Raw genomic sequence first — 22896 nt, 5'->3', positions numbered from 1 at the left:
GATGCAAACATAATAAAGGCGCTCATCGTGTCTTGAATTACGTCGAGCTCAAAAATAAGAATGAAAACAGCCTCCTTACTGGAGGAGCTGTTACATAATGTTCAGAGGTCCTTTTTTTTATTTTTTTATTTTTTGAACCAGCGCTGTTACATTTCAGTTTCAGCTCATCAAACCATGCGATGCCTCGGGGCACAAGCCGCTCTCAGCGCGGGCAAAAGGGGGTGATTGATAGCCGGATCAATACACGTCCTTGTCGGTCCATTTGAGATCTGCTGCCCCTGGTAATTTCCCGCATCTTGTTTCGGAGTCGGTAAATCAGGACGGAGGAGGACGTGTCCCTCTCAGGACCTCCCCTACCGCCCGTCACCATGACAACAGCCGTGGACGGTGGTGGTTGGGAGCGGAGGGGGGAGCATGCGGAGCTGAGACAGGTGTTGCTGGGGTTTGCGCATCGCCCGTGAGATCTGTTGGCAGGATGGGAGCTGCGAGAACACCTACGCAACCCCACCATAGCTTCCCATGCATTCTGCAATTTTGCTTTTTCAAATACGGAATTCAATTAACGCTGGAAAGCCACTGAACGTCGCAATGGTGCACCACTCGGGCTCCATCCAGTCCTTCAAGCAGCAGAAAGGTTGGTCGCTGATGTGATGCTTTCGCGTCCGCTGGTGGTTTGTGTTTGCGCTGGGTGCGATGTGTGCTGACTTTTCTACTCCAGTTAAATAGTTTGTGGTGCGGCACGGTACTCCGATCCATCGGGCTCTCTACTTGCTGTAAGCGTGACGCAGAGTTGGGGGTCTTGCAGCCTCCTCCTCTTGGGATGAAGCCTGCTCCTGAACCTAGTGCGCTTTGTTGTGTGAGTTCATGTTGCATTGAAAGTCGTAAATGTTGAGGAGCAGGCTGCGTACATTCAAATTAAAGCATTTAAGTGACACCTTAATTTTAACTAAACTGATCAGGAATTGTCCAAATGTAGAAACATGACAAGCTATTTAAGCCACCTTTTGTTACCATACAGTGGATGGTTGCATGGCTGGGTGACCTTTCCTCACGATTCAAGCACTGCAGATCTTGGAAAGGTTGTTTTAGAAGCGTTTGAACTCACAGTCATGTCAGTGCGCATCAGCTTTCAGACTCACAACAGTACAAGTGGGCTGGTATAATAATAGAAGCTTATCATGCATGTGCTTTGAGGAAAGATACAAACTGTTCAGCACAAATGTGTGGTGCTAAAGGTGAAGCGGATTGTCTGCGTGTGCCCTGCAACTGTCTGGAATAGCTGCACTCAGACTTCGAGGTTTTGACAGTAATAAAAAATGATTTGAGGATGTTCAGAGTTGCTGTCATGCAGTGAAAGGGAAAATACATCTCCACTCAGCAAGAAATTGGAAAAGCAATTTGAGACATCAGACTCATTTTGTCCATGTTGGTGTCCATTTGGACCGGCAATAACAGAGATCATGCAACAAACTGTAGAAGAAAGATAATTGGTCTCACATATTGGAGCAAATTTCCTCAAATCAATAGCTAAATACCCATCAAGTCATCCATCTGTGTCTTCCATTACAGATAGATTACACTGCTGCTCCAGTATTGATTTTAAGCCCTGATAAGTAGGACTCTTCAGACAACATTAGTGATTCTTTAATACTTGGTGTTAATTATTAATGTGCTGGCTGTCTAAATTTAGAAGAATGGTAAAAAAAAAAAAAAAAAAGTCTCGTTTTCATGCCGACGCGGGCTCCCAAATGGGGAGCCATGACCCCTTTCTGTTTATGTAGCTGGCTGAGGGGGATGAGAGGGTCTTTCCCCTGGCTTGTGATGAGAGGACGCTGAGCTGAGCAGCTACAGTAGAAACCTCATGGCTGAGGGATGCCCTCCTGAAGGGGCTGTAAACTTATCTGCTGTAGCTCATTTCTCTTTTTGAGAAACTAACAGAAGGAGACAAGAAACCGTTCTTTTCATGACTGACATGCACAAACGGACTGTACCACATGAATCCATAACGGCTTTGTTTGGGGCTTTTATGATCATCCAAACAGACATGTTCTGTTTGCTTTGTGTTCCATACAGCATTTATTTTGCTCTATGCTATTATTTCAGAGGAAATCCTAGCTTATGATATTAAACATAATGGAGTGAACCACTTCCTGGCTTCAGCCCAGCCAACAGGAAACACATAGCAAAACATGATATCAGATTTATGTAAAAATCTGACTATGGGCTTGAGGGTCCACTCAATATTTCAGTGCCTGCTAAGTGCACCATTAAATCGAAGGCAAAAGAGGTGAATGTTGGCTCACAAAGTCCTGCTCGAGCAAAATTCAGAAATGACTTCCTCAAACACAATCAGCAGCACCCTATGAGAGCATTAAAAGGCTTGGAGCTGAAAATGCTTTTTCGCCATTTAAAGGCCGGAGCTCTGTGTTTTATGTACACAGAGGTTGAAGAGCTTTGTTGCTCGAGCCAAGCCGTTATTGCTTTATAGGTAATCAGTAAAATCTATATAGAAGATGTAAGAGAGATTAATCTCTCTCAAGTTTATCTTAAAAGCTGATTAGTGTTTTTTATTATTCAAACGATTTTTTTGTTTGAAGAAAGAACACAGAGTTTGAAAATGGGCTGATTATGAAAATAAGCACTAGATGTGATTTTTATTCATTTATTTTTATTTTTTTTTTGTTCCTGATCAAATATGTAATTCAGTTGGTGAATCTAGAAAAAAGCAGCCTCATTTGGACTTCAAGACAAAAATGAGTCACGGCCATCTGATGTTATATCCCAGGATTTGAGTGAGTTTCAAATGTTCTTTGGCAGATTAATCAGAAACTCAGATTCATCATCAACATGTCGTGGAAACTTATTGACACACTGAACACTCAGCCTGACAGTGTTTGCTTTAAGCATATCAGGATTTAAATGCAACCTGGTGCTACAATTGAATGCTTAGTGTTAGTCTTTCATAAAGCTTTGTTCATGCCTGTACGGGCTCTGCGTCATTCTAGAGCCGCAACGATCAGTCGATCAGTCGATTACAGCGATTCTCAACCAGGGGTACATGTACACTTAGGGGTACTTCTGCAGTTGCCGGGGGATGTGGAAAGATTGTGGAGCATCTTAGATAATTTGAGAAAATAGAAATTCCATTTTGATTAAAAGTAATTGATAAATGGTTGAATTGTCCAACTTGTCCTGTGATGGTGGTACAAATGTGAACTTGGCCAAACCGACTTAAATAGTAACAGTTTAATTGTATGAATAAAAGATTGTAATGATAAGCACACAACACATGGGATGTGGGAGCAGGTCAGACAGAAAAGACTGAGAACCAATGGATTAATTGACCAGTTGATCAGCCGATTAAAAAAGAAAAGTTAATCTGCAACAATTTATAAAATCAATTAAGTCATTTTCAAGCAAAAATGCTGCTTTCCTTTTTGCAACATGATAGTAAACTGAATACGTTGGGGGTTTTGAACTGTTGGTTGCCGTGGGCCTTTTTTTTTTTTTTTTTATACTGTTTTCTGACGTTTTATAGCCCAAAGGATTAATCGATAATGAAAATAATGTTTTGTTGCAGCTTCATATTATCCTGCACTTTCAAGAGCGAACAAGCAACTTCCCTTATAGTTTCTAAAGAATTGATTTTGTATATCAAACGAGCAATATCCTGCTTCCGTGCGTGCGTGTGCGTGCGTGCGTGCGTGTGTGCGTGCGTGCGTGTGTTTGTGCTCTGTTTGTCGGTGGGTGGGATCAGTGGCTGCTGAAGGACTGACAGTCCTGTCCTCTGTTAAACTACACTTTTTAACTTTGTGTGCATATACAGCCAAAGTGTGTCTGTGTGTGTGTGTGTGTGTGTGTGTGTGTGTGTGTGTTCATGTGTAAACCTTTGGTTGCACAGTACTAAGCAGGCCACCTGTCCTCTTATGCAAGCAGGCAGATGGTTTTATAGATACAGACATTAAATTCAGGACATATTTGGGGAGGGCGCATATACAGCATCATCTGTGATTTTACTGTCGAATATTAGGCCAACGTCAGCTTTATTTAGGGCTTTGAGGCAAACGTGCCTTTTGTGTAGCATGCCAGGTAGACTAAGAGTTTACAGAATCACAGAACAAAGAGGCTGTTTTGCTCCGTATGGGTGTGTATGGTCTGGCAGTAACACTTTCACAGTCTTTAAATAGTCAGCGTTTGTTTTGTTGCTAGGTTATAAGAACAATACAGGCAGAAGTTCAGCTGCAGCCCAAAGTTATTCTACAGTTCAATCACGTCTGCAGATCATACAGATTTTGGTGACTTGGTGGCACCATGGAACGGAGATGTTGTGCGTTTTGTGCTTGATAGCGTTCACTGAAGACGCTGCAGCTCTCATGCTTTCCCTGATGAGGTGTGTACGGATGGACGCAGCAACGGCTTTGCAGAAAATCCTGTGACGTAGTAGAAATCACAAGCAATCAGGGAGCATAAGAAGATAGTGTGACGTTAAAGGATCGGGGGAAAATAGAGATTGAGAGAGAAAGAAGATGTTTAATCTGCTCAAATGATGCAACCCAGAGGTTGTGCCAGGATTATATAATGAGGTCCTGAACTGTTTAAACCATGGGTAAAAATTGCCATCTGCTCTGAGGTGTGTTCACGATCGCGCTGCCTGGCTCTGCTGCACGTGATCGACAGACCAAAACTGACAACACTGACCGTGGAGCAAATTATTAACCGGTTTAGACTGTTTTTACTTTGATATTAAAGTTTTTCTTCAGCATCACAAATCCTTATTACACCCACTATAATTCAGTGTTATTAAAAAGTAAAATATGAAAACATCCAAGGGGGTGAATACTTTTTAAAGTCATAAAACGGTGTTATTGTCTGTGCCTGTAACCAGACGCTTCATGCTTTCATCACACATATATTAAGTATTAGTAAATGAGACCATCAGCTAGAAAAATTATCGTTATGACTGATGGAGGGGGAGGATCAGCAAAGAGAAAAAGAGAAGAATGGACTGAAAAACAAAATCAAAAAAACAAACAAACAAACAAAATAAATAAAAGCGCCCTAAAGGGACGGTGATAGTGCTGGGAAGAAAACAGCCTTGGCCGGTCAGTCAACAGATGAAGAGAACTGAGACGGCTCTCTTCTGCTGCACTGCCACTTTTGTCCACAGGGGACGCCAAAATCAGCACAAAAAGTTCCTTGTCAGTAGCTTGTGTCAGTAATATCAGATCTGAATAGTTAACCATGATTTATTACAATTAAATTGAAGAATATCCAATTGAATAGATACATTTCTGTTGTGGTAAATCACAAATCGCATGGGAGAATTTAAGTATTTGATTTCTCCCTGATCTCAGTAGAAAATACAGTTATAACATAAATTCTCCATGAAATCTGAAGCCGCAAACCTGCAGTCACAGAGCTAACGGTGCAGCAGTTATTCATTTGATACTTTGATGATTGTCAACTTAGAAGTAACGTGTACCTGTAACTTAAACTGCAGCTTAAAAATACCTTTACTTGTAAAATTCCTGTGAAGTAATTTTTTAAAGTGCACTTTTATGATGCTGAATGTATATTTAACTCCCGGTCTGTTTCAGCCTACCCAGGATGAACCTGCGGGAACAAAATTTTTTTGAATTTCAGCATTTTGAACTTAATTTTCACATTTCTACCGCGGATTGAATTGAAATCTCCCTAAATGTCAGTATCTAGTTTAAGCACTATGCGACTCAAAGCATAGATCAGTCATCATTATTCATCCTTGGTCAGCAAGAATTGCTGGTGTGCCTCAAGTACTAACCGTGTAAGGGAAGATCTGAGCTGAATGTTCAGTGGCTGCTAATGATAGGGTTCTAAATACTCCTCGTGAACTCGGCTCCGTCTATGTGTTCTTTGATAGGACGCCAGGCGGAGGATGAAACACACTTTAATTGCCTGCAGAACGTTTCTGCAGGAGATGCTCCTGGCCTCGCCTCAGTCCTGCCTCCACGTGATAATTTTCATAAACGCACCGCAGCAGTGTTTATCTGCGTGTATGTTATTTTTTTCTCCTTAGCCCATTTTACACAGCAGAGATCCCTGAAATGAGATCCCTGAAATGCACTCTGTAGGGGGACGGTGATAATACGTGTGTGTTGTGCTTTAAAAGGTCCTGATGCAGAATGTTCCTCAGTTGAAAGCTGTGATGCCCAAAGTGCTATGGGCTGAACATGGATGAATAATTGAAGGTATGGAAACATAGAGGCATGATGGGAAACAGCCCACTGACCTGAATTCTCTGTTTGCTACTTTGTGCGACATCCTTGCAGATAATGTCTCGATGCTCTCGTTTCTGCTCGTGTCTCTCACGCCGATTGTGGACGAACGTGACTAAAAGCAAAAATAATGTTTCTTTTTCCACGTATTGGGCGGTCTTACCTCATCGTTTTGCTTCCTCTGCTATCTGACGGCTTGTAATTGATGATAAAATCCTTGACAGTTTTCAAATTAAATATTTGTTCTTCCAGCTGGCTCAGAGTAGATCGGCGACAGTGGCACATAGACACATATAGTGCTGTGCCAGGGATATGCTCACTTGTAGATATACTGTACAGTACACACTATATTCACTATACATATGTGTATATATATGTGTGTATGTATGTATGTATATATATATATATATTTATACAATATCATACCTACACACACAAAAACCAAAACCAAATCCTTTTAATCTCACATCACTAGACCGTCACGGACAAGCTGCACAGGAGAGATCCAAATCCTGGATCACGCCCTTCCCTGAAGCTGGTCCAGCTCCCCCTCAGATGAGCCTGAGTGGGTGTTTGTGAGAGCACACACAGGTTTGTCGTCAAGGCCCTGTGTCACGCTGATGCAGAGGAAATTTGGAGGTGTTTTTTCCCTTAGCACCTCACAGTGTCCGCTCCCTGGGCCTTGATCTGTTTTCTTTTTTATCCGTCTCTCCTGCGTCCCTCCTCCTCCTCCTTCCTGTGCAGGACTCAAACCCATTGACAGCCCACAGACTCCCATATCAACTGACACACACACACACACACATTCACATACAGTCCATGCACACACACAGACACACACACAGGATTAACTTTTTCCTGATAAACCAGTTTCAGCCAGCGCACAGCAAGATTAAACTCAGGATTTCACATCTGATGAACCCTTTATATATTTATATAGTCTTACACAATGCACTGTCTTCAGAACACTCTGCACAACTGCTCTGACCGTGGGACCGAGTTCACCGAGTCTGCCTGCACGTGAAAATGAAGCCAAAGCTCTGGAACTGGGCAACGATTGTCAGATAATCATTATTATATCCTGAATATCCGCAGAGGCTGAGAGATTTGAACAGTTAATTTCTGTCCATATCCACGTGCTCTGAAATTTCCATGGAAGCAATTTCACACAACACCAACTCCGTCCAATTTGTGGGTCTATTTTAAACTTCGACAGTCCATTGGGACCACCAGGCCTCGCCTCTACAGGCCCATTAACTTGCTCTGCTCTGATATATTGTCTCCAACATGTTGAGCCTTGCCAATGTGTGCTGGGATTATCCAGACCACCTGCTGTCCAGTAAATGTACCTTTTTGGCAATACATAGCAGCAGCCATTCTCTATGTATTGATCAGCATAATGGAGTGAAAGTAGGCAGGTTCCTCTAACAGGTCATATTAGAAGTATGGTACTTCAGGCTTCTGGCCTCTTAAATGGAAGCTCACAGCTCGCTCTGATTTACCAGCCAGTCATAAAGCATGTTGTTGCTGACAGAAACAAACCTTCTTGCTCACTGGTCCATAAAATCTCTGGTTTCTGAAATGTCATTGCAAATGTATTTGGGGCAATGTCACTCTTTACAGACTAATAGGTCAGCAATCTGCAGCTCAGTATTGATTTTAAGTATTGGATTTAATGGAATTGATTGAAATATGAAAAACAACGAAGCGGAACTGAATGCTTGTGCATATCATAGAAATTATTAAAGCGCTATGGGTCAAGCATTGTTATTAGCCTGAAGACAAATGAACTTTCTGACATGGACAAATAGTTCTATTTGAAGTTTACTCATGGTATTTTGTGCTGCATAATCATGCTTTTGCGCTTAAAAGACTTTCATTTCAAACATTTTTTTAAAAATCTATCCCTTGAGTAGAGTGAAATCCAGCTGCAAGCAGTTTCAATGCATATTTTCAACGCACAGTTTCTACAGATTCCACTTTCTCAATTATTCATTTTGTAGCTTTTAGCTGGAGCTCGCAGCTTTCATTCATTTCATATCTGTGGGGCTGCACAGGAAATAAACAGCGTGATTAGTGGTTCCCTTGGGTCCCCAAGCTCACATCTTTAACTGGCTTCATTCTCACCCAACAGCACGGGGAAATCCCATCGAGATCAATGTCGGGAGATTGAGTTATTGCGCAGCTTGCAGCACGGACCCCCAGGTTACAGAGAATGAATTAGCAATGCCGCTGAACATTTCAGGAAGGTCACTGAAATGATCCCTAACTGGAGGTGAAAAGAAGTCATGTTCCCATATGAAAGAGACCGCCTCATTTCATGAATAAATATGTCAGGAGCTGCAGCGCTGGAGCTGCTGCCTGGTGTGAAGGTCGTGTACAACGTCCCGCTTTCAACGCTGGACATTCATTATCGTTATTAACCTCTGAGCCTCTCTTTACAATGTACAATTACACTGTTGTTGAGCCACCCATTCAACAATCTGTCAGGCCCACAGTCACCATATTGCTCTTTTATCGCTGAAATCACCTTGAAAATGACCTCTGCCGGCATTAATAAAACAATGACATGCTAATGAGAAAGCTATGCAACAGCACAAGTGAATGCTGTTCTTCCACGTTTCCATCTGAAACTGGTTTCAGCACTAACAAGCGTATTGAGGTTATTTCGTTTTGTGGTGCACCATCATGCTGCTGTGTGTGATTTGATGGAGGGGGAGTGTGCGTGGTTTTAATGCACTCTGCTATGAAGGGCAGACATTATCACAACCACTGTAGCCCATAAAATGATGGACCAGTGGATGAGTGAAGTGATTTCTCCCTCCCTCCGTTTTTCCACTCACATAAAAGTACTGTAGATAAAGTTTCTTGGATTTTATTTGTCTGTTTCTTTTTGTTAATTGACATTTATCCATTTTTAAGTGACTGTTTGTTTAGATGATAAACAAGCAGCAAAAATGCCAAAATAGAGCAATAAAAGATAAATACATAAATGTGAGTGAATGGACTGTTGCATTTAAGTGCTGAAGTTGCACTCACATTAACTTATTGGCATTAGGTGTGACATCCGAGGGGCACTCCAGTGATTTAGTAGTACACTTTCATAAAGTAGGAGTGCCTCTTTCACACTTTCTATCACTGGAGCTCGTCAGTCAGCTGTTTGGCTACCAGCTGACGAGAAGCAGTCATACTCCTGCGGATGTAATGACCTGACGCTTCTCCCTCGGCTGGTACCTTCATGCCGCATTGGCAACTTCAGCCTCCACCTTATGTAATACATTTTTATCGTGTTGACTTCAGTCGTGCATCTGTTCCCAGCAGAGGTTCATCATCTCTGAAGTGTCTCTGACTGGAACACATTTTATTCATCAGTGTAAGCATGCCTACATGATACCAGCATGACATATCTGTATATTTTCTGTATTTTATTAAAGCGACTGACAAAAAGACCTCCACTCTTCCTCTGTCCCTCTCCTCCGCAGGCATGCACACCAGCATCAGCGAGATCCTGAAGGAGAAGAGCCTGAAGCCATCTCGCCGCAGCCTGCCCTGCCTGGCCCAGAGTCAGACTCATCCAATCAACCTCAACCACTTCCTGTCTGTGCCACTGAGCCCGGAGCCCAAACCAGAAGTCGAGGGTCTGAGTCAGAGCATCAGCACCTCCTGCAGCCTCCTCCCCCCACAGACAGGTCAGTCTGCTGACAGGACAGCACTTTCAAAGTCGAACTTAAAGACATCTTGCTGAATCCTTTAGCGGATGAGATGCATTAGTCATGAAAGAGCATCTTCATCAGTGTGCATCACTGATATATGTTGGTTTTAAAGTTTGTCTGCTGTGGGCTGTCAAAGTAAGAGAGACTCAATGAAGAAGAACTTCAATTTCAAATTTCTTAAGATCAAGTTCCATGTCAAAGGAGGGTCTTATTAGGTTTCATGCCAGTTAGCACAATTTCAACCACCCACATACTGCTCATATACGTGGTGGTTCATTTTCATTTCTGACTTCTACTCTCTAACATGTGATGCCCTGATTTAATTTCTCCTGACAAAAGTGAAGATTTTGTCGGGGGGGGGGGGGGGGGTCATCAAAGCACCTGCAACTTTTGTACAGCAATTGGTCCATACGGGCTCCTATGACTGGAAATGCTAAATGCTAAATAGCATTGAACTTGATATGAATCAGCTTTGTGTGCACCAGAAATTTGGCCATATAAAAGTTTAATTTCTTTTTCATGAAGTGTTTAAATCATTTTTCTTTTCACAACAAATCCATGTCTTTATTTGTGCAGCAATCAATTAGCATTTTTCTGTCAAATTATTCAATTGTAATGAAATTTATATTTGTGCATCTGACAGCATGTGTTGTGTTACTGGTGACGCTTTTACTACCTGTATTGTGTGTAGAATTATTCTCTCCATACTTCACATTGACTGTATTGAATGTTATGCTCGACAGGAAAGGAGTTGATTGGCTACAACATTTTCAAAATGTTGACATTTCAGGCGTGTGCATGATATTGATTGAGTAGATTGTGTTATTGCTGCAAGGGATTTAGAAAACACCATCATGATGGTGCTGGTGCTCTTTCAGAGGCGGTGAGATAGTGTGAGGGAAATGCAAGCAGCAACAACAAGTTGGCATTTGCCTGACCTTGAAAACACCATTTGTCTGACCCTTTGGTATTTCACTGGGTGCAGGAAGTGCAGTGTGCGAAACTGGGAGGAGGGATGCAGTTTCAAGCAGATGAGAGAGGTGTAGGTGCTTTTGGATGTTGTGCTGAAAATAGACGTCTGAGGAAGAGGTGTGTTTTCTCTTGGCCTGAGGAGGATGTAGACAGAAGGAGAGCGTGAGGACAGGCCAGCCAGTGTGGGGTCACGAGACAAGGACGTGATCCATCAGCAGCTTCGCACCTGTTAACACTGACAGATGTGTTTGATAGGTCATAGCTGGATGCACCACAGCTAGGGAACAAACCTAAAGTGTGACACACCATTTTACTGTTATTTTACTGATCAATTGTACTCAGAAAACTTGATGTTATTGTAAGTAATGACAGCTCCCACACGCTGAAAGCTGATCAGTTACATATTGAAGCACTTTAAACGAGAAATGCTTCAGTAGATTCACATCACATGACTCCTTGATGTGTGAAACACAGCATGTTCCAGCAGTGTTAATTCAGACTGCGTTTGGATTCTTTACAGCACTCCATGTTGCCCAAAGGTCTGAGTCATTTTTCAGCACATTTGACATTTTTATCTCTAAATCCAAATGGACTGTGTTGGCTGTCGGGGGGGGGTTCATATTGATTTTGTAAAGAAGAAACATCCCAACAATCGATCAATTTTAATGCCTTTCAGTCTGATGTTTTTGATTGTTTCTGGTTGGTCATTGATATATTATTCCCCTTTGTTATTGAATGAAATGAATACCATTTTCACTTTTCTGAAGAGATGTGGTGATTCTAAAGATGATCACACTGCTGAGTTGTGATCTTAAAATAGACAGAAGACAGAAGGACAGTTTTGTCTCCAATCCCAGCCTGGATGAGGGAAGGCGCTGATTAAAACTAAGGAAAAGAAGAATAAACCTGTCACGGCTAGCGATTTTGCATTAAGACGGAAGTCACGGCCCAATAACGCTAACACACACTAAATCACGAAACACAGCTTCAGCTCCGTAATGAAGCTGTTTGCCACGGTGATTTATGAGCTTGGAGAAAATGAGATGAACCAATGCTACTTTTTTTGTCTTCAGTAACACCGAGCTCATCTGGTGGTAGTGAAGTAAACACACTGGACTGGAGACATGAGCCAAGCTGTCACACGTGTGTTGGAGAAGACATAACCTGTGCTGTACTTGTCTTCCTGTCGCTATAGGATGTAAACTTTGTGTCCATGTCATGCAGTTAGAGCTGCAAGTATTATGAGATTTGGACAATTAGTCATTAGTTAAGCCCCTCATAAAAGCACCACATACTATTGACAATGGAAAGGCTTCCACATGCTGGGTTGCAAACGAGTTGTTCGTCAAACAGACTTCTGATCTGTTGGGAATCTGATAAGGTTTCATAACACGGAGCCTCTAAAGCAGTTAGGAAATGAATCCTTGGTACAATCTGAATTGTCTGTCTTGCCTCACAGCGTGGGTTTGCTTAATTTTGTTTGAGCACATCAGTGGGATGCATACAGATTCAGGGATGAAGGAAACACGATTGGCCCTCTTTCAGCATCAGCGCACGATCTGTTCGACAGCATCAAGGTGTTGCTCTCAAGCTTGCGCCCACGTTTGAATAAGTTGGATTTGTGTTTAGCTCAAATCTAATTCAGTATTGACAGTTGGATTTAGGGAAATATTGACTTGAGCAACAACAAAAGAGTTAACGCAGGTAGGAATCACTGTCTCACTGATCGTGCTGCGTCTGTGTGCAGCGGAGCATGGCAAGGATCACTACGTGGAGGAGTCAGAGGCGACTACGTGTGAAACAAGGGCAGACGAGTCGTTCCTGCTGCAGAAGCCTGTCACTCGTGCTAAATTAGAGGCCCGCACAGATTCACTTCAGGTACCCACTAATCCACAGTTATTGCCACGAATGCAGTTATTTTGTTACTGAACCACTGAGAAGTTTCAAGCATTAGCAGTCCTGTGTTTAGTGAAACTCAGAGGTTAAACATTGTCGCCGCAGGGAAAGAGTCCAGCTGCTTCCTCTGGGCTGTTTTTCCGAGATGGGAAGAAGCGTATTGACTACATCCTGGTTTACAAGAAGTCCAGTCCACAGGTGGAAAAGAGGTGCACCTTTGAGAAGAATTTGCGGGCCGAGGGTCTAATGCTGGAGAAGGAGGTAAACCATTTCGATTTGGTTTAAGAGGACTTCCTCTTGATTTCTCAGCTTAGTTCTAAAGCTGCTGTGTTTCTGTTTTAATTCAAAAGCCCTCCTTGACGAACAACGACATCATGTTTGTGAAGGTCCACGCTCCTTGGGATACGCTTTGCAAATACGCAGAGCAGATGAACATCCGGATGCCTTTCAGGTAACCATTAGAGGAAACAGATTGGACCTTTAACTCTGGAAAGTGTTGAGGTCAGCTGTATCAGTGGCTGGCAGCTTCATCCAATCGCTCTAACTTGTTTTCTTTTTTTGTGTTCTTCTTCAAGGAAAAAATGTTACTTTACAGACTGGAAGAGCAAAACCTTGGGCAGGTAAGTAGATTTAAGGTATAGGATTATTTTACTCTCCGGGGGCAGAAAGCTGGATGCCTCAGTGTATCTAATGTAATTCCTGAGCGGCACAGCTGCAAGGCTTCAGTGGTAATGTGAGCTGGGGATGGTGTTTTATGATTGAAGTTATCAGTCACCTCAGTAGAGAACACAAACACAGAAGGTCTTAGTCCCCCCAACCACTGAGTGAGCATTAATTAGTTCAGAATTAATCAACCCGTTACTCCGACTGGGAGTAAATATACAGTATTTACAAAGTCAGGGATGAATTCAAGTGGTTGCAAAGTGCAATCAGTGGTTGAGTGCAGCTGATTTTGCTGTGTTTGTTTAAATGAATGTGCTTAATTAAACTTTCTAACCTTTTCAAAAACCACGCTCTCCTGCACGTCAGGGACATCGTTAAGAGTACAATACTATAACTCGCCCACACTGTGCTTTTCTATAGAATACTTGACAGGTATTTCTATAAAATACTCGTGCGGTTCCATTTATTTCAGTCGAATAAATGCAGCTGCACAGGCTTATTTGCATACTATTTTTAGAGAGACACTCTTGCGCTTTGATGTGATATTCAAGTGTTGTCCAGGCTCTGCACTGGACTCTGAATTTCCATCTCTTCATCTCGCTGGAACACAGATAGGAACAACACATCACTGAAAGAGATTCACTGCGGCGCCTTTTGTTTTGAAAAGCTTCAGTGAATATACTGCATCTACATTTTAATTCTGTAAAGTCTGCAAACCTTCTTTTGCTTTAAAGGCCCTAAAAAAAAGCTGTTTTCTCAATTAAGATTACTGACTGTGCGTGATCGGCGTGGCCCTGCATGAATTCAGTATTTTCTGTCAAAACTTTGAGCGGTTCTGGATATTTCATGAGAGAAATTTGCATATTTTTTGTTTTGCTTTTGCTCCTCTCACTAGTTTGAAGTGGGTGACACTCAGTTGTAAAAAGGAGATGTCACATACTTCCACGCAGCAATCAGGATTTAGCAACATGTCACCACTGTCAGTCAAATCTGATCACATCACACCCCTGCAGTCCTGATAAGGCAGATTAACTGAGTTACACAGAGAAACATGTAGGATTTAAAACCAGTGGAGTTCATACATTTCACAGCATTGTTGTTCACTCCAGTGATGAGAAGTAACTGGAACAGCAGCAATGATGGCAAAGGTTTATATGTAAGCTTTGAATGAGCCTTTATAAATCTTTGAATAGGCAACAGTTAGTGAGGTGTGATATTACTGGTCTTGAAGGACTGCTGGTTTTTGTCCAGTAAACTGCAAACATGATGTGACTCATTGCTTCCACAGTTTGACTCCGTCTGGGACGGAGCTTATTGTCACTGTTAACCAAGATTGGTGCACACTGACAAACTAACAGCAATAAATATGCCTGTTTTAGCGTTTCATGATATTTCACCATTTAGCTCCCCTGTATGTTTTAACGGTCATGCTCTGAGGACACGCACACATACTGTTCACACACTGCGCAGACAAAAATCACACAGACAAGTATCGCTCGCCCACCTGTCCAAGTGAGAACAAAGCGCTTTTAAATCTTGTGTGAGAGTGATCTTAGTCATTGTGAACAATGACGACCATTGTGTTTTCCTCAGAGTCCCTGCAGTCTTTCACTTAAAGCTGCTCTGAAAAGAAGGATCCATGGACTTATGTGTTTACTAATGGTCTGTCATGAAGGCGCTTCCCTGAAAAACTGAACAAATGGGCCGTGTGCAGGTGCTGACATCTCGCTGGCTTGATAACATTACTTTCTGTACAGCAACTGTCCCCTTCAGAGCAACATTTATAAAATGCTCCGTGGCAGCAGTGTGTTTACCTCTCGAAGTCTCATTTATATTCATTCAAGCCATCAGAGCAGAGCCTCCGATTCATACAGATTCAGGGATGAAGGAAACACGATTGGCCCTCTTCAGCATCAATGCACGATCTGTTCATCAGCATCAAGGTGTTGCTCTCAAGCTTGTGCCCACATTTGAATAAGTTGAATTTGTATGTAGCTCAAATCTAATTCAATACTGACAGTTGGATTTAGGGAAATATTGATTTGAGCAACAACAAAATAGAAAAAAAAAAAACTGTCTCACTGATCGTGCCGCGTCTGTATGCAGCAGTGTGTTTACCTCTAGAAGTCTCATTTATATTCATTCAAGCCAAATCAGAGCAGAGCCTGACAAATTAGACAGAGACCCCTCCAGCAAATCTGGAGAAGCATTAGATTAGGTTAGATTAGATTAGATCAGCCTTTATTGTCTCCCTTAGGAGGAATTTGTGTTGGGCATTCGAGACACAGATGGCGTGGTGGCACATATTTACAATCAAACCACAGGTAACACGCAGGTTTACACCCAGACCTTTAAATACCAGAACAAACTGTACACAAGAACACTGCACAATGCCCTAAAACAAGATATTGCACATTCCCCTCAATAAGAGACTTAATGCATTTAGCTCAAAGCATCTGTGTGTACAGCCTCACAGAGCTGCTAGCATGGCTGCGGACTCTTAGTTATTTTGTATTACAGGGAGATAAAACTTAGGAAATCAATGCATGTCCTCAGACTTGACCTGGTCCTTAAATCATGACTAATCTGAAAAAACAGAATTATCCTTCAGGTTGGATTTAGCAAGCTGTTATTCTGGATCAGTGACTCCCAGGCTTCATGAGTCATCAGCAGCATGCAAATGAAAAACAATAGTCAGCAGGGTGCACATGTGCGTGTGTGAGAAAGTGTTTTTAGCGGGTGTGAGGTGGTGCGAGCTCATCAGGGTTGGATGAGGGAGAAAAGGTTAGGAGCCACTGTTCCATATCAAAGAAAACAATCTTCATGTTAATCTGTGCCGTTAATCCCGTTCCTCTGTGCGTCTGTGCAGCAGGTTTCATCTGAGATGTCGTCAGATAAAGAGCTGGCTTCCCAGAAATCCCATGAAGCTGGACAAAGAGGCCTTGCCTGACCTGGAGGAAACCGACTGCTACACCGCTCCCTTCAGCAGAGCACGCATGCATCAGTGAGGAGGACACATACACAGTCATGAATGCCACCACTCAAACTCACGCACTTGATCAGAGTGTTACACACCGTAACGGCAGTGTCTGCATCAGTAGTGTTAGCTGATCTCTATCCTGCTCTGCATCCCTCGTTTCCCTCTCATCCGTTCATGTTCTGAGCCGTGGATGTGGAGTTTAGAAACCAGCAGATGAAATGTGCATAATGAAGTCTTGTATACTTTATGTTTCTGAGCCAGAACTCAGAAAGACGAAGACAAGTTGATGATAAATAAGATATCGAAATATAGCAGCAGATGTCCAAGAAATGATCAGATTTCTCCCCATTCGTCTTTTTTTTTCCATTTTCAAAGCATCTCTTTGATCAAAGACATCAGCTAATCTCATTTGTCAGTGAATCGTTTCCACTTCTCCTGCACTTGTCAGCCTTGACAGCTTTTTTTTTTTTTTTTTGAAATAATGAACACGAACTTTACGCCACGATTTGAGTTTTAATGAATGAATTATTATTAACAGCTCTCATTAAAGGGGTGATATTGATATACTGCTACATGATCTGAATGAGTGTCCTGTTATTTCTGTCCCAGCTTCACTATCAACAATAGAGAGACCTTCTTTTCCAATTCCACCAGAAGCAGAATAGTCCATCATGTTCTGCAGCGCACCAAGTATGAGGATGGAAAATCGAAGATGGGTAAGGCGCTGCACATGCTTCTTTCTCTTCTTGCTCCCTCTCCTACCAAACAATATTTATAATAGTGACACATTAGTGGCAGGGGACTCCCACGTCCATTTACATATAATGATGTCCGTGTATCATCATATTTAAGACAACTATTCAAAAAATAACTTGTTTTTCCGTTTGTTTCTGCTACTGTTTTGTAGCTTTATTCAACAGCAACTTTAGTGTTACACTTTACAGAATGAGCCCTAAATAATTAATGCGCATCAGTGGCAAAGGAACAAAATACACACAATAAATTCGATAAAACACAATAATTTCGCCTTTATTCCTCTCTGTGTTTATTATGGCCAGCCATCAGGGGCACCAGTGAAAGAGACTGGATTTTGCTCTTAATTTGACTTTAGAGGACGATAGTGCGGCGGTTGGGAGCATTATGCCTGTGTTGTTTTGCTGTGGGTGATTAAAATGTGCACTGAGCTGTTGGTATCCTCCAACTTGTGGCTGATTCCTCCTCTCCTTCTGGCTGTTGGTTTATTTTTATTTATTTATTTATTTATTTTTCGGTATCAGCTGTTACCGAACTGTCTGTCCACTCCCACACCACTATCTTGTCCTACTGCTACCGACATGTTTTGCTGATTAAAGTTTGGCCTTGAAGGGCTGGAACGGATTTCGCATTAATATTTTAATGCTGTTGACCACTCTACTTTCCAACAAATAAGATCAGCTCCGCCACAAGAGTGGAAAATCCTTTTCCAAATCCACCCCTCCCTGCTCCTGCTCTCCCTATCTACGGTTTCAGTCAGGGGATGACAATACAAATGAACGTACTGCTGTTCTGTGAAAAATAACATACACTCCAGCACCAGTACCTGCAGACAAGGCACTTTGTTTATTGTGATTGAGACCATATTTTACACCGTGTAATTATGGTCCAGCAAAAATGATAAAGGTTATTTTCAAGTGCTGACAGTTATTTGAAATTCTAACCTGAGTGTTTTAAGCCTCTCATGTGCTTGTCTAATGCAGCCTGTCAGTTACATAATGTAGTAAATTGTTATGACTCTGGAAGTGTGGGTTTAAATGAATCTCTCACTGGACCCCTCTCTCAGTTATGACCGGTGCTGAATTTTTAATGTGGTGTCCTTGTGCTTTCCTGCCTGGTGTGTCGGCATCCTTTGACATGACATCATTTATCCTGCTGTAGGTATCAACCGCTTATTGGGCAACAACACATATGAGGCTGCCTTTCCTCCTCATGAGGTGAGAGATTTTTTTATATTTGTGCTGATCACATATAGTCAAACGGTGAAATTCCTTCTGTGATGCAGACTTTGCTCTTTGTCTCATCAGGGTGGTTATAAGAGCAGACATCCAATTAAGACTCATGGTGCCCAGAATCACAGGCATCTTCTGTATGAGCGCTGGGCCCGCTGGGGAATCTGGTACAAGTACCAGCCTCTGGACCTCATCAGGTAGGCATTCAGCTTCGAAGCAGGAGGCACAGCATCATGGGCTGTTCTTGAGCCTTGTTCTGTCTTTGGTCGAATGCAGGCTGTGTTGTTTAAATAGAACAAAGAGTGACCCAGTTGCTCTTCTCCCTGTATAAAGTACGTGATTATAATGATATCCAGGTTTCTGACCAGTCTGCTGTCTGGATGGTCCCCCTCACATCCCAGGACAGTCTGGTATTTCTGAACTGATGGAGTTACTTTAACAGTAAAGGACCCACTTTAGTTTATGGCTGACTGGATACTGCAATGTCTTTTCTGTCTTATCGCTGGTAGAGGAAGAGTACAAAGAGCGACAAGGAAAAGTTTGACTCTTTGTGAGATGCACTTCTTCACTTTCTTGCCCAGAGTTAGATGAGAAGATCAATAGCACTTTCATGTGTTAATTACAGAACTCAAGCCGGGATGCGGTAAGCTTAGCTTTGCATAAAGATTAGAAACGGGGGAAAATACACTCTACATAACTCCATCTGAAACCACAAATTTCCATTTATATTGCTGGTGCAGATTAAACAAACATGATATAACATGTTATTTATTGAGCTTTAGAGGTGCTGGTAGGCACATTCTTTAAACTGTGGACAGAGCCAGGCTAGCTGTTTCCTCCTGCTTCTACTTCTTGTGCTAAGATTGGCTGATTGCCGCTTGAGTTGACATGAATTTGTCAATCGTCAGTGAAAACTGTTAAAAGGGAGCTATCCCTTCAACATCCCCAGTTGTATTGTGGAAATGTTACAAATCAGTAAGCAGCATTGTACAATAATAATCTATCAAATGACAATGTGAGAACAGTGTGAATGGACTCAATCATGGTGACAATCATCACCTGAATCTTCAGCTCCCCTTGGCTTTGCAGAGCTTTATAGTGAGTTTCAGCTCATTGTTTAGCTTTACTGTCTTGATTCACTCGCATCACTGTGATAGCGCTGGTTTCAGCTGCAGCAGGCACCTGGTTACAGTGAAAAAGCCCTAAAAACCTACTGCACACTATGTGCTAGCACCAAAATGACAAACAGACACAGTTTGCAACTAGCTGGTGAACATATTAGAGCATTTAGCAGCTAATCAGCCGGAAATTTCCCTCGGGAGTCGGTAGGGACCACAAACAGAGCTAAAAGAGAGTGACTTACATTCATCAGGTGGACGGAAACATGACTCCAAATTAATGAAAATATTTAAATACAATTATATCTACTGTGATAGAAGATTTTATCCATATCACCTGCTCCTACAGTATATCTTGGTGACAGAAACCTAATGCTGGTGTGCATGTAAACAAACTCGGGGAGGGTTTGTTGACACTCTTTTTCTCAGTCAGCCTTCCTCATTGTTAATGCAGCGCTGCGTACATGCTGGAGAGTTGCCTGATACAGCTAATTTCCACTGAGCTGCTTTGCTGGAGCAGATGTGAAATAAGCGTCTTGCTCAAGGGCACCTTGACAGCTGTGGTTTGGGAAGCAGATGCAGTTATTGATTTATTTCCCACCACAGCATTACACTGTGTGACTTTTCAGCCCAGCAGCCTCCCTGTCCATTAAACTACCACGACGTCCTCACAGTACACTAACTACGCCCGCAGCTTCACTGCCGGTGCACATGGCCATGTTTAATTTAACAGTCAACACACTTTATTGGTGAGTTTTTATCACTCCGTCTCTCTGTCTCTCACCCAGGAGGTACTTTGGTGAGAAAATCGGTCTTTACTTTGCGTGGTTGGGCTGGTACACCGGCATGTTGATCCCTGCTGCCCTGGTTGGTGTTTTTGTCTTCCTCTATGGTCTCTTCACGATGGACTCGAGCCAAGTCAGGTCAGTCCACACAACCTGTGTACCATCAATATAATTTAAAACATGAATGTTGTTGATTGTTGCTGTCATTTCCTGATTCTTTGTCTCATCAGTAAAGAGATTTGTGAAGCCAACACGACCATCATGTGCCCGATGTGTGAGGACACCTGTGACCCATGGACACTGAGCGACAGCTGTGTCTACGCGAAGGTCAGTGCAGCTCTGATATTTATCCATAGTCACAGCATTTCAGGAAGTGAAGACTCGAAACAGAAATCAATATTTTAAAGATTTGGTTTGACGTTTTTGGAAATACACTTAATGACTTTCTTGCCAAGAGTTGATCAACACCACTCTCACGTCTGTCCATTGAATCTACATTTGAAAACTGAAGCTAAGCAGCCGCTTAGCTTAATTTAACACAAAGACTGGAAAGAAGGAGAACTGGTTAGCCTTCTTTCCAGTCTTTATGCTAAGCTAACCTGTCTGGCTCCGGGCTGCAGCTTCATATTTACCGTACAGACATTCCAGTGGTATTCTTTAAGAAATCTGTCACGTTAGGCCACAAACTCAAGGATGAGATACTCTGAAGTACGTTGTTGTATGAGAAAGTCCTGACCTGCATTTGGCAAATTCAAACTCTATTGAAGTCAGAATTATAAAGTCACTATTTCAGGAAGCACTTCTCAGAGCAGCTCTTCATGTGCTTGTTTTTCTAGGTGACCCATCTGTTTGATAACGGCGGCACTGTGTTCTTCGCTATCTTCATGGCTATTTGGGGTAGGCTGCTTCTGTTTGCCCCTGATTTTGTGAACACTTGTTGTATTATATGTTCCTCGCTTGATACGAGCCCTTCTGGAATTCAAATCTATTTATACAATAGTGTGTCAGTGCTCACGCTTCCACTCTGCACTCAACTCCTCCAAACACATTAAGCTTTGAGAATTCCACACAGTAAACACTCTGCAGTCCAAATACTGGAGACCTTCACTCTGTAACACATTTGTCAGCGAAGAAATCACGCTCAGGTTTCTCTGACTGAGCGTCTGCACCTCCACTTCCACTGCTGTCCTGATGTAATTAGTCGGATAATTAAACATTTCTCCAGAGGGAGGCTGTATCATTCAGCTGGGTTGCACCATATTGGTATATTGCCGCTATGGTTCCCACAGCTATAATGTGTTTTGTAATGTACAGTGTGAGTGTTACTGTGCAGCACTCTGCCCAGATCCATATATCTGCCACCATGGTGAATAATCACCTGTGCCCAGAGGGAACACTTGGCACATTGTGTTCTGAGTTTGGGCTAAATGAAGGCCAAGCAGAGCTGGAGAGTCGAGGGAGGTCCAGTCAGCCTCGCAGACTGAGGTCTGTACCTCCGAATCCTCCATGACGGCTTTTGGCAATGTGGACCAAAGCAGCAGTACTGCGCCACTGAGCGAATGCTCTCCAGCTCTGCTGTGTGTGAGAGTGCATGTGCGAGATAGAGATGAAAAATTGGTTCGCCCAAGGGACCGAATGTAGGCATCTGAGAAGGCTGCTTTTCTCTCTCTTTAAACAAAAGTGGGTCAAGCTATATTAAACTTCAACATCTACAACAGCACTGAAAGTTGTTCTGACTGAGGATTCGCATTCTGGTGCTTTTTAAGGCCACAATTCCTTTGTGTCCCAAATTTATCTTCATCACTGGAGTAATTTTGCTTTACTTCAAATGCATGTTAAATTAGTGCATGGGGCTGCAACTAACAATTATTGTCAAGTAACTGCTGGAGTTTTTTTGTTTTTATTAATGCTGCAAAATAGTAAAAGATATCCATCACAAAGCCCAAAATAATGACGGTATTACTTTTTTTGTCTGAACAACAGACTAAAACCTTAAAATATTCAGTTTACCGAGGATTGTTTGACTCAATTACTGAAATAGCTGATTTCTTTTCTGTTGATTGACTAATTTATGAATCAGTTAATAGTTGTTTCAGCTCCAAACACATGCAATAAGTTCATGATGCACAAAGAAAAGCTGTGTTAAGGCTGCACAGAGCTGATCGAATACTCAGTTTTCATGAGACGTTTGTCCGCCTCCTCCAAAAACACACATGTATACAATGTTTATGTCTAATGAAAACGGACAAAAGGGCTGAATCAGTAGTCACAGCGTGCTGCCCATCATAGATCATAAAACATTGCACCAGTCTTTTCCACTCATCTGTCACTGTATTTGCAGTAATGCTGTCGTGGCACATTTTTCCACATTTATTGAACCACATAAGTGTCGATTGTGAAGCGTGTGTTCCATACAGCCTTTACAAAGGCCTTTTTTTTCTGGTGTTATGTATCTGTAATGAATCAGCGTACATGAAAAGTCTTGACAGAGAAGATTAGGAGCACGAATTTCTGGTGTTGTGCGCAGCTC

General features: G+C 42.3%; 1 protein-coding gene across 3 annotated transcripts in view; it reads left to right on the top strand.

The window, feature by feature from the left end:
• ano3 (anoctamin 3) overlaps positions 1 to 22896 on the top strand; it is a 34603-nt gene that overhangs the window by 3078 nt on the left and 8629 nt on the right. The window contains exons 1-13 of one of the 3 annotated variants that reach the window (XM_076732533.1): positions 156 to 634; positions 9737 to 9943; positions 12687 to 12817; positions 12941 to 13096; positions 13186 to 13286; positions 13411 to 13455; positions 16371 to 16502; positions 17088 to 17194; positions 18393 to 18448; positions 18539 to 18660; positions 20370 to 20504; positions 20597 to 20693; positions 21203 to 21263. In XM_076732533.1, coding sequence (XP_076588648.1) covers positions 520 to 634; positions 9737 to 9943; positions 12687 to 12817; positions 12941 to 13096; positions 13186 to 13286; positions 13411 to 13455; positions 16371 to 16502; positions 17088 to 17194; positions 18393 to 18448; positions 18539 to 18660; positions 20370 to 20504; positions 20597 to 20693; positions 21203 to 21263 — 1465 coding nt within the window. In that variant the 5' untranslated portion in view covers positions 156 to 519. Of the gene's footprint in view, positions 1 to 155; positions 635 to 9736; positions 9944 to 12686; positions 12818 to 12940; positions 13097 to 13185; positions 13287 to 13410; positions 13456 to 16367; positions 16503 to 17087; positions 17195 to 18392; positions 18449 to 18538; positions 18661 to 20369; positions 20505 to 20596; positions 20694 to 21202; positions 21264 to 22896 lie in introns of those variants that run through there. The other 2 variants (XM_076732532.1, XM_076732534.1) reach the window with 2 other exon arrangements.

This window comes from Chaetodon auriga, chromosome 6, assembly GCF_051107435.1.
Source record: "Chaetodon auriga isolate fChaAug3 chromosome 6, fChaAug3.hap1, whole genome shotgun sequence".
NCBI classification, from domain to species: domain Eukaryota; kingdom Metazoa; phylum Chordata; class Actinopteri; order Chaetodontiformes; family Chaetodontidae; genus Chaetodon; species Chaetodon auriga.
The sequence above is the reverse complement of the archived record's forward strand: the minus strand, read 5'-3'. Positions and strand labels throughout refer to the sequence as shown.